This window comes from Mytilus californianus, unplaced genomic scaffold, assembly GCF_021869535.1.
Source record: "Mytilus californianus isolate M0D057914Y unplaced genomic scaffold, xbMytCali1.0.p SCAF_8, whole genome shotgun sequence".
Classification (NCBI taxonomy): domain Eukaryota; kingdom Metazoa; phylum Mollusca; class Bivalvia; order Mytilida; family Mytilidae; genus Mytilus; species Mytilus californianus.
Genome location: NW_026262734.1, coordinates 52,966,587 through 52,978,144, shown reverse-complemented (window position 1 = coordinate 52,978,144; position 11,558 = coordinate 52,966,587). Strand labels below are relative to the sequence as shown.

Sequence of the window (11,558 nt, the reverse complement as noted above, 5' to 3'; positions counted from 1 at the left end):
AAACCAACAAACATAGTGCCACCGATCACATCAGCCTGGTCCATGTTAACAAACGGTAAGACTTTAGTGAATACACTTGATTCTCAAAGAAAACAGTTTATGCTGGTTAAAACACATAAATTGATGATCTCGTGTTTTTTTAAGCATTGATTGATTAGAAGGTAAGGAATGGTGAATGGGTCGAAAGGAACAATCAAACTGAAATTTGGAGAACAAACTGACAAAGCTGAGCAAAAAAATTTAAAAAAATGATGGAAAGTCAAAAATGCAATCATTATAATTCAATATAGAAAAAATAAAACTGAGCAACATAAACCCCATAAAAAACTAGGGTGGTCTCAGGTTATCTATATTGGTTATCAGATCCAGCTTATTATGTGGTGCCCATAATATTGTTCATGCTTGAGTTTATGATCCCTTGGTATATAACTGTATCTTTTGAAATCATATGTCTACTGTGAATCATATACATGTCGCTTTGCCAATCTGTAAGACATTTTTTTAAGTTGTAAGAACTTTCATAACGGTGCTTAATATGTCTTATTACATATATTTATCAGCTTAACTCCAAGAAAAGATCACAACTGTATTTCACTTCATTTTCAGGTGATGTTGACTATCAAGTTCAATCTTTAAACACTTTGACCGAGGCTCTTGTTGACAAAGAAGCAACCAAAAAGGCTGTATGCAAAAAAATGAAAGGGACATCTGCCCAAAAAAAGGGTGACATTGAAAAAACTAAGTAAGTGTTTGAGGAGAATTCAATTGTTCAGATTTTATGAACATTGGATTTATAATGGCTACAAAGGCAATCGTCTTCTTGACATCTTTATTACATACTAAGAGTATGGAATAAAATACACAATAGAAAATGCAAACATCTAGATTAACATGAAATATATAAAACATACATTTTCCAAATACCATGATCATTATGTATTTATCTTCTCAACAATCAATTATAAACTGAGTTATCATCTATTCAATTGATTGCTTATCTGTTTCAATAATTATTCTAGACTAAATTTGTGACAAAATTCAGATCATAAATTCATAATCAAGTCTATAATGCAATCTATCTTTTTACACTCGAGGTCTATATATAGAAAATGAACAATTGTGTTAAAAGCGAATGGAAATGTGTAGTTATCATTTTAATATACAGTCAAACACAAACATACTACCAGCTGTTTAAAAACAGATTTCGTTTTAATATAACTTTATGGACACAGGGATTATGTCAAAGAAACAACAACCCGACCAAAACGTAAAAAACAACTCAAGGTTTCACATTTCTCTGTGTACTAAATAATAAACTTTTCAAAGCAAAATGACATGGAATCAATCATTTTAAAATTAATAGCATCGTTAGAATACTAACTATAAAATCATATACAATCTACTTCTTACTGGTCATAAACTTGAAACAATCCACACTACATGTTTATCAGAAAGCTAGGTAGAACAATTGACTTATAATTATTGATGTACAAATTACTATTTAATTTGGCCTTACAATTCGACTTGGTCCTTTGTTTTTTTATTGATATGTATAACATTGCTATTCTCATTTATTTTCCAACGGTTTAACATGCTCTATTTTGTTGTAGCTAGGAAACATTTGAAATTATTGAATACAATTTTTGTTAGTAATGACATAAATTAAGCATTATAGTATTAACATATTAAAACATTTAAAAAAAAATATTTAAGTCAATAAAATAAAATGCATTCTTGTAAATTAAGTCTTTTATTTGCTTAGATTAAGTGATTCTTATTAAAACTAGAATAATTAAGATGGTGTCATTATATAAAATTGTGTAGGTAAAGAAATGTCCTATAATAATAAAATTGCTGTCTTAACTTATATTTGCAGAGAAATTGTTGGCCATGTTATAGCCTAACTAAATAAAACTAATGTAAACAAGGCAATGCATGGGAAAGTTTTTGAGGCCTTTTGGAAGACAATACAGACAATGCTGCCAGGTAATGATTTATTAGACACATGACACGTATTATCTTAACTTAAAACATATTTGATCATTTGCTTAAAAAATATAACCTACTTGAGACAACAAACAGACCTAGTCCAATGTAATAATTAGCCAAGTTATCTGCTTGACAAAATCATCATTAGGAATAGGTATTTGTTATATTAAATTATATCCATTTGTTCACATCAGTATCTTTGCAAAACATTTCAAGAGCAAACTGTATATGTCCTACTTTTAAAGCATTTAAGCACCTATGTAACATATACAATTTTTGAACGAATATCTAGAAAAGGCAGTTATAATATTTCATTATTTTTTTCATTGAAATGGTTTACGAATGGATCCTTTCTTTCTGTGCGTAGATTTGAAACTGCCATCATCATTAACTTTACGCCCCCGTTTTTTCAGAACACACTTTCGGCTTACTGAATAGTCATGATCAGTTTTTGGACTTTTGGATTTTCTGCTTGGAAACAGCGGTTGCTGCTTTCGCTTTCTTGTTGTTTTGGAAAAGTTGGTTGTCTTACAAATATGTAATGCCGTTGTGAGTGCTTGACAAATAGCTTTCTTTTTTTTCACGTCAATTGTCTGGAAATTTTTATTGTTTACATATAAATTGATTTCCTCAATTTTTCTTTTAATAGCCTGGTCGGTTGTTTCTTTGTCTTCAATTAATTGTTGTTTTGTTTCATCAATTGAGGTAGACTCTATGTCAGGTGATGGAACTACCAGTTTTGCTACCATCACACAAACACAATGTTTACCATGGCTATTGGCAAAACATGTACATTTGAAAGAGGTCAAATTAACAACTGATACATTTCCCAATCTTGACAAAACCTCTACCTGGTTGTTATCACTGTCATAAAAATATTGTTCTGCATTAAATACATCCATTGCTTCTGATCTGCGCTCTACAGTAAGGTCGATGTTCCTTTTAGAAGCAATCAATTCAGCTAAATGAACATGCTTACACATTCCTGAAAAATAGTAGAGAATGGAACATAAATAACTTGTACTTTTATGGTTCACTTTCAATTGTACAAACTTTAAACAAAACCACTAATGAACGTTGAGTAAAGATTTACTTAAATTGGATCGCATTGTTTTAGAAAATTTGATGAGGAAAATGATTATTTGCACTTGTATAACCTTATGACGGTTGATAATGCCTTGTTGGAAGACAAAAACAATCAAAACCGAGGAGACTCATAAAACCATAAGACATTTACAACAACAGTAAAAAACAATAATAAACAACACGAATTCCACTGAATACCTGAAGTGAAATTAGGTGCTTTAGAAGGATAAGCATTTCCGGGAACCATATACGGTACCCGAAATTACTAATCTTGATTATAACAATTCATACTTGATGGTGTACTTTTAAACATTGTTGGACTGACTTAAGATGCTAAAAAAATACCTCTTGTTGTTGCTGCTGGACAATTGCACACTTCATTGACAATGTCCACATTATAAATCGTCCCAAATGCTGTCTGTGATGGAACAGTGCATTCTGTGGATGAAGTCCATTGCACAGTTTGGTCGAGTCCTGCCTTGAGCATATTCTCTGCTGTCAATTTACTTTTGTCTCTCCTTTGTCCTCCCATATTTTTCAGGCGACCAATCTTTGCGAGTTCATCCAGATAGCTAAAATTACGATGTTTTTGTTAATTTATTTTTGGTTATGAAAACATAATTCAAAGATCTAATAATAAATTATTTCTTAAAAAATTGAATTCACAGTATTCAATATTCAATGTATTTGCATCTTAAATTAAAATGATCTTTCTAATTTCAGACGATTCAAGTGAACGATAAGAAGAACAGGATTGTGACAAATTTAAACTTACTTACTCATAAAACATAGTTACATTTCCATGGAGAAGGAGTAGTAAGTCCTCTACTCTGCTATTGGCATACCCACCAAGGAAATGGTATTTCATGCCCAGGAAAAACCTGAAAATGACAAAATGTTAAGGACTTTGAATTTATGATTTATATTTGAATGTACAAATAGAAAGTACATAAAATATTAATGTGTTAACATTTGAATGTTATAAGTAGCATTATATTTTTTTGTTTTAATATCCTCATACACATCAGGTTTTGCTAGACTACATTTTTTCATTTTGTCTGCTTTTATGTAATTATCGACTTGCATTGACAATTATGATATTTGTATTAAATTTGCATAACCCTATCATGAAAGAACGGCAAAAATCCTCTCCATATTGTTAAAAATTGTAAAGTTTATATCCTGCTTTGTCTTTGGTTACCCATGAAGAAGTAGGATTTAGACAAAGTGTAATACTTTTTATAAATCAGGTCATAAAAACAGAGACAGTTCAGAAAATTTATCCCCAAAATAAAATATACTTAGTTACTATTATCAAACAGATGATAATTAGATGATGCTTAAAATTTCGATCTTGTAAAATATAAGGTGTATAGTAATAAAATGTATTAATAACCTTTCAACTAAGTTATTTGTATCTTGATCTTCATGAAAAAAATGTCTTCCATAGTTGGCCCATCGACATCCCCACTTGTCAGTACACCAGTTGTCTAACAAGTAGTCTGCTATTTGTTTGGAAGGCATCTTCTCTTGCAACATTTAAACTTTTTGAGAAAAGTCTTCTTTCTGAGGAAAAATTATATTGACACATTTCTTTTGAGTATAAAATCAGATTTTATAGATTAAACACGCGTGTACTCATAAGCATTGTATATTTATAGGTAAGATCTTTAAATCGCATTAAGCAACTATTTGTACTTTCCAAATTATTTTACTGCTTTAATTCAATAGAGATTCATTTCTATATGTTTCAGTGTTTTTTTTTCATCTTTTATCAACCAAAATTCATTGATTGTATTTTTTATTATTATTATTATTGCGTTTTAATTGACTCTATTTGAAAAATCTTGTTGATATGATTTTGATATTAAAACAATTACAATGTTGGAAAAGGAGAAAAAGATCCCACTGAGGTTTCATTTCTACAGGGATTTTTCTTATAATATAAACATATCAATAACCAATCGTGTTTCATTGTGAGGCAACACACTCGTGATTAATTTTTTAACAATGTTTCACATCCTCTGCATATAAAACTGTTATTATCAGAAGCAGGTCAAGTTATACTATGTAAATTAACATTCACCTAGTACATATTAAATATTCGAATACATTATTTGAATTTGTCAGGACCAACTCAAAATTATTGACCAATTTAAAAATTATTATATTTCACTGTGGTATCATAGGTTCATTATATTTTATTTGTCTTAACTATCACGTTTGATTACCTTGGTACATATTTTCATAGTTCTAATATAGTCAATAACTTTTTTTCTGGTATGTGCGTGCATGGGTCCTGATACACCAGATTCTTTTTTATTCAAAAATCTGTACACAGCCTGTAAATCAAATCATTTATATTTAGTTCATGTCTTAAAGATAATAATAATTAAACATTGTCTTGAATATATCATGACTAATTATTTTTCAACAAGATAATATTTGATCTATGAAAGTATTAATGCGAAAGAGTCTATTTATTAATTCAAAACTGACCTCAAGCTTATAAACACAAAAAAAAGATATAAAATGTTAAATCCAATGCAATTAATACTTATTGATCCAAAAGAGTGAAACTTCACAGAATAACTCTCATTTAATAACTGATTTTTTTCCCATAAAGAATAAGGTAAAATGTATGATACATATATTGAATAATATAATACCTGTAAAACATGAAACCAGCAAAGTAAAACAGAGCTGTTTGGGAATACTTCATTAATTGCGCTGATTTCTTTGGTATCTCTGTCTACCATAAAAGATCTAGTAAACAAAATGTAACACTGCAGTATCAACAATCTATATCTTTATCTCATATTGGTTTTATTCTATAATACTATTTGTTAATTTGTAAATAATTATGTAAATTCTTTTTTTTTTATATCAATTAGATTTTTAATTTGTGATTAAAAAGTTTGGAAACAAGCCTAAAAAAGCTTTAATTATTATGTTATGTATAAACCTGACTATGCTTTAATCTTAAATGCTTTGGTTTTAAAGCCTTGCTATAGATCACACTCAAAAGATTTTAAGGAAATTGATGTGTTTGTAAGTTTCATTAGTCCATTAGAAAAATATTATTATGCAAAAATTATTTATCTAATATTCTTTGCCAAAATTCAACTGAAATTATTGTGGACCTTAATTGTATTAATTTTGATATGCATGAAAAAATGTTTCTTTAGATGAATCTTTCATAGCATTGTGTATTTGTCATTTCAAATAACTATCACTGCACGAATATGTGAATAATGTCATAGTTTAACCTGTAATTTTTACAGCCAAATTAATTAAAACATATAATTGAATGGTATTTATTTATCTTTTATATCCATATCAGATTTGATGTTGACTCCGAATAATGTTACTAATTGTAAACAAATAATAAGACGAAAATGAAAAGTGTTAATAAGCAATGATATTGAATTCGAAATATTGTCAACTTTGATACCCACAAACCTTGGACGGAAATCAAATCCATGATTTTCAGCCGTAGTCTTCAGAGATCTCAGAAATATTTTGACAACTTCACCAGTATCATCTGACGAGATACAGTACGAAAGAGGAGTGCCTCGGCCTTGCTGTTCATCTCTTGCAACAAGAGCATAGAATGAATAACCATAGGCAGTTAATCCTTAAAACAAACAAAAAACATGTTGTAAGTTTATTGTCACACAGTTCAATTCTTTTAAACGTATCAATATTTTAAATTGAAATTTCCATGATTATATACAAGTATATACCTTTATATGTAGCATCTAAAAACACCACATTTTCTGCTAGTTTCACCATTCTTTTTCTTTGTGCTTCATTCTGGTAAATAATTACTAATGGCTGTACTCCCCTACAATGTAAATGTTACATATTTAATGACCAAAAGTATGAGTATGAATTATATATTTTATGTTGAAATCATGTCCATTTAATGGAAAAGAAGACGACAAACTAGCTACATTGTACTCATATTAAATAACCTCTATTAAAACTGAAAAAGACAAAAATGTAAAATATATTGACAAAATATATGACTTGTGAACAAGTGTAGCACTGAAACACTCAAAAGGATAAAAACCAAAAATACAAATCATCTATTATGAGGAGTCAGATATACGTTCAGTCTACAGAAAACTCATCTGTACAGCTCTCATTGAAACATTTTACAGACAAAATCATATACGAAATTGGACAGACGAGTACTATAAAAACTATTTGAACATAAGGCAATCCAGTCATGTCTGAAGAACAAAACAGGGTATCAATCAGTAATTTCAGAATTACTCTTTATCAGCATTATGCTTATATCAGTTATTAAAATTTACAAAAGTACATTATTATATAAGAATAATTACTCTTTCAATTCTTGGTAGAAAAGTATCTCTTCCTTCAGTATTTGTGTGCATAGCTCGTGTACAGCTACAGCATCATTCTGGTGAATTCTAAAACAAATGAGGAAATATCATAGATCAATACCAGTACTGACATATACAAAATCAATGTCAACAGTACATCTGTATAATTTGACCAGAAAACACCAAAGTTAATTTACTGTGTAAAGTGCATGTTTACAATCAGATTGGTAAAAAGATTAAAATGGTGAATAAAGTAATGATTTTAACAGACGAACCATTGGGTTTGCAAACAGTGCATCAGTTTAAAGAACCACAAACCAAAGGCTGTATCTATAAATGTGATGGAGGTAACCAACGTCATTTCGAGTGTAAGGTACTAAATACCAAATGCTCTTTAAATTTCACTTTACTAAAGTATGTAGATGTAACAAGACGGAACCAAGGATATACTTTGTGTAAAGCTATCATTTTTTTTTAAATTGTCCAGATGTGACCAAAGTTGCGGTGAACAGTGGTAACCAAAGTCAATATATGTGTACGGTTTCAAAAGGGATATAGATTATATACATATCTAAAGTAGACATAGGAAACACAAGTACGATTAAGGTAGCCCTAGTCAATACCTGTGTATCATTATATATATGTTTCAGGTGACCAAAGTTAACAAAATGGTGAAAAGTGATTATCAAATTCTACAAACATTTAAGGGTACAAGTGGCGACCCAGGTCCATATATGTGTTCATTAACCAGAGGTTACCAAAGTCTGTATATGTTAAGTGTTATCAGAGGTAGCAAAGTCTTTGTCAATATTAAGATTTGGTTCAAGTTATCAGAGGTAACTGAAGTCCGGATAATGTGTTATTTTTCGATGACTGGATACGTAGAGACAAATATAAAAAAAGAAGATGTGGTTCGATGACTGGATACGTAGAGACAAATATAAAAAAGAAGATATGGTATGATTACCAATGAGACAACTATCCACAAAAGACCAAAAATGACACAAACATTAACAACTATAGGTCACCATACGGCCTTCAACAATGAGCCTGTTTCTTTGGATTTTTTAGAAGAACAAAGTAGTAAGTACATATTTTAAGTAAATCTTTTGATTATGTTTTGATACCTCTTATCCATTTTGTAACGTTGACATATATTCTTAATGTCAACTGGTGTCAGATAGTATCTTCTATCGTGCACATCAAAATGCCCTTGATCTCGAGCCCATTTCCATGCTTTGCACAATATTTCCATGGGTTTTTTCCCCTATTGATAATGAAATAAAATTAAATTCGTGTCAATTACAACTAATTTCAAATTTAGTTAAAATCTTTTTGAGCTTAAGGATTTTTTCAAATCAACACAAAATATGTCGTTGTATCAATATATGTCATTGTAAAAATATATGTCTTCTAGAATATTTTATCATCAATGCTATTCAGCTTTAAACTGGTTTTTTCATTAAAATATTTCATACAAGCGTCCGATATTTATGTAAATGCATTAATGACTCTCTGGCAAGCCAATTTTATCCTAATCATTTTATTTTTGATTTATTTCAACCTATTCATTTATTATAATCTTTGCAAATTATGAAAAAATGCGCCGGAAGACAAACACAGACATCGAAAAGAACAGAATGGTTGAGAAAATATTAAACTCCAATAATGTCAGCATACACAATTTTTATTATCATTGTGTTTATAAGAGTGCCAGCAACTTATAATTGAAAAATAAGTCAATTCGTTATGAGCAATAAATTATATATAATACCGACGACATGAATACCTGATCAAGTAAAGCATCTATATAAAGCAGTAAGCTGTGATCTGGGCGTGATTGGTGTTTTTCCTCTTTTATCTGTAAACTGTGTCCATTGTGTTTTAGTTGTTGCCGAATTATTACTGCTTTTTTACTCAAATGGGTCAAAAATCTGTGTAAGAAGATATTAACATGCCCTTTAATGATTTTTTTTTACATGTACAACGTCACTGGTTAGTACTGTTTTGCCAAACGTATCATTATTATATTTATTAAAACAGCTTGTAAGCAATATTTAAGATCTATCGGACTTGAAGAAAAGGATTATTTTTTCTAAAAATATGTGTAAGGCTACTTCGAATAACTGCTATGGTTGTTGTGTTCTCCTTGTAAATTGATAACTTATCATCAAAATGATATATACCAAATTCTATATAATTTGATACAGGGATTCTCTATATAATAATTTCAACCATGACAGGGTGTATTGACCCGCTCATCACATGAAATGTCAGGTAAACTAGCCAGAAACTCATGAATGGTGTATGCCCGGTGAATACCTGTTTAAATGTGTTTGGTTTAGTAATATGATAAATGCATTTAATTCCCACTCTCAAGACACGGACAAAAGGTTGCTTAACTACAACAAGGATGTTAGGATCAATAAATAATGATGTTCAAACGCTTAAAAGTTATAAATTAATTTATAGTTTTGCATCATAAAAGAAAAGTAAAAGAGATAAATGAATATTACATTAACATAACATACTGGAATGACACATATGCCTGACAATTATTTGCCCTGGTATTCAAAGGACCTGTTTTTTTGTCCTCTTGGTTTATTACATCTAAAATAAACATGATAAAATTTAAACAAATATGCATCTTAACTTCATAGATAACCAAAGAGAAAAATGTTGTGCAATATTTCAGAAAATTCATAGTTCAATACGTTTAAAAGCTTTCGGAACTATCTGTTATTAAAGGCCATACTATAATTACTGTATAAACTATAACACAAAACGTATATTATTGAAAAAAAGCAAGAGAATAACATACAACCAGAAGTCAAGATTATACAACTTATCTCTTTCAAAACTATACCAATATTATTTTCTGTCACAAATGTATCTTTTAACTCAGCATTGTCTTGCAAATTTGATATGTAAGATATGTAAATAGATTCTTTAAGAATGTTTACGATTGTTACTAAAGTTGTTCTCTTTTTCTATTTATTGTTTATTTGGAGAAAAACAAGAGTGGATTTATTTCAAGATAAAATTCCTTTATAGATTATCGACTTAGATGATTAAAGTTACCTTTCACACCTGTATTGCAATGTGGTTTTATTTGCTTTCCTGTGAATAAAATTCCCTGTGATTGTTATATCCATTACATGCTTGGTTATGACGTCTTCGTTGTCCACTTCATTTCTGTTGAATGATAAGCAAAAACTGAAGCCAAAGTCACAAATGCTAGCTGATAAAACACAACAATATGTTTCAGTGTAATAGTGTGACCAAAAATTCATCCATATATTCAGAAACATTGGAAAGAGTTACACCATAGTATAATAGACTTAAATTGTCCCCCAAAAAATAGAGTTCTTAAAAATGATCCCTTTGTTAATACAGTGATTTTTATATTTTGTAAGACTATTTGAAGTTCAGTAAAATTATTCTGAATAACAAACAGAGTTATTTTTCAATAATCTGAAGGTATATGTTTTGCTGTGATAGATATTTATTTTCTTTTAATTCTATTGAAACCATTAGGTCATAGGAAGAAGGTAGCATATAGAAATTAGTTGATTTCAAAACTATATATTTTCGATTAAAATAAACTTTCCCATACCTTAAACGTCTAACAATGCAATCAGTACCATTTTTCCGTTTTTTGATGAAGGTGGATCTCACAAACTCTACGAATGGCATATCTAGGGTAAGAAAAGCATATGTATTGCTATGTAGTAACACTAGTTTACTTGTTATAAATTTAAAAACAAATGATGACATCGATGAAAAATACCAACAAACGACCTCTGCACAATAAAATTAACGGTACCAATTTTCTTGCACCAGATGCGCATTTCGACAATACATGTCTCTTCAGTGATGCTCGTTGCCAAATTATTTGAAATCCAAAGCTTATATAAAAGATGAAGAGCTATAATCCAAAAGGTCCAAAAAGTATAGCCAAATCCGTGAAAGAAATCAGAGCTTTGCATGAGGGAGATACATTCCTTAATTTATAATAATTTCTAATATTTTGTAACAGCAAATTTTAATAACACAAAAAAATAGTTGCATATAATATATTTGAACGTTTCAACAGGCGCAAACCTGCACATTACACGTAAAACAGCAGTA

General features: G+C 29.6%; 2 protein-coding genes and 1 long non-coding RNA gene across 3 annotated transcripts; all 3 read right to left on the bottom strand.

Annotated features, from left to right (window-relative positions):
* Positions 1-2,297: 2,297 nt before the first annotated feature.
* Positions 2,298-3,948, bottom strand: LOC127710600 (uncharacterized). Its single transcript, XM_052216551.1, has 3 exons — positions 3,855-3,948; positions 3,421-3,647; positions 2,298-2,974 (listed from the first exon to the last, which is right to left on the bottom strand). The coding sequence occupies exons 1-3, from the start codon at positions 3,941-3,943 to the stop codon at positions 2,313-2,315; spliced, it is 978 nt and encodes a 325-aa protein (XP_052072511.1). The 5' UTR covers positions 3,944-3,948; the 3' UTR covers positions 2,298-2,312.
* A 322-nt stretch (positions 3,949-4,270) lies between these two features.
* Positions 4,271-7,772, bottom strand: LOC127710612 (uncharacterized). The gene is made up of 6 exons (XM_052216564.1): positions 7,428-7,772; positions 6,822-6,922; positions 6,538-6,712; positions 5,745-5,841; positions 5,307-5,417; positions 4,271-4,641 (listed from the first exon to the last, which is right to left on the bottom strand). The coding sequence occupies exons 2-6, from the start codon at positions 6,868-6,870 to the stop codon at positions 4,615-4,617; spliced, it is 459 nt and encodes a 152-aa protein (XP_052072524.1). The 5' UTR covers positions 6,871-6,922; positions 7,428-7,772; the 3' UTR covers positions 4,271-4,614.
* A 791-nt stretch (positions 7,773-8,563) lies between these two features.
* Positions 8,564-10,011, bottom strand: LOC127710625 (uncharacterized). The gene is made up of 3 exons (XR_007986247.1): positions 9,959-10,011; positions 9,217-9,361; positions 8,564-8,694 (listed from the first exon to the last, which is right to left on the bottom strand). It is a non-coding gene; the product is annotated as an uncharacterized LOC127710625 (long non-coding RNA).
* Between the last annotated feature and the right edge of the window lie 1,547 nt (positions 10,012-11,558).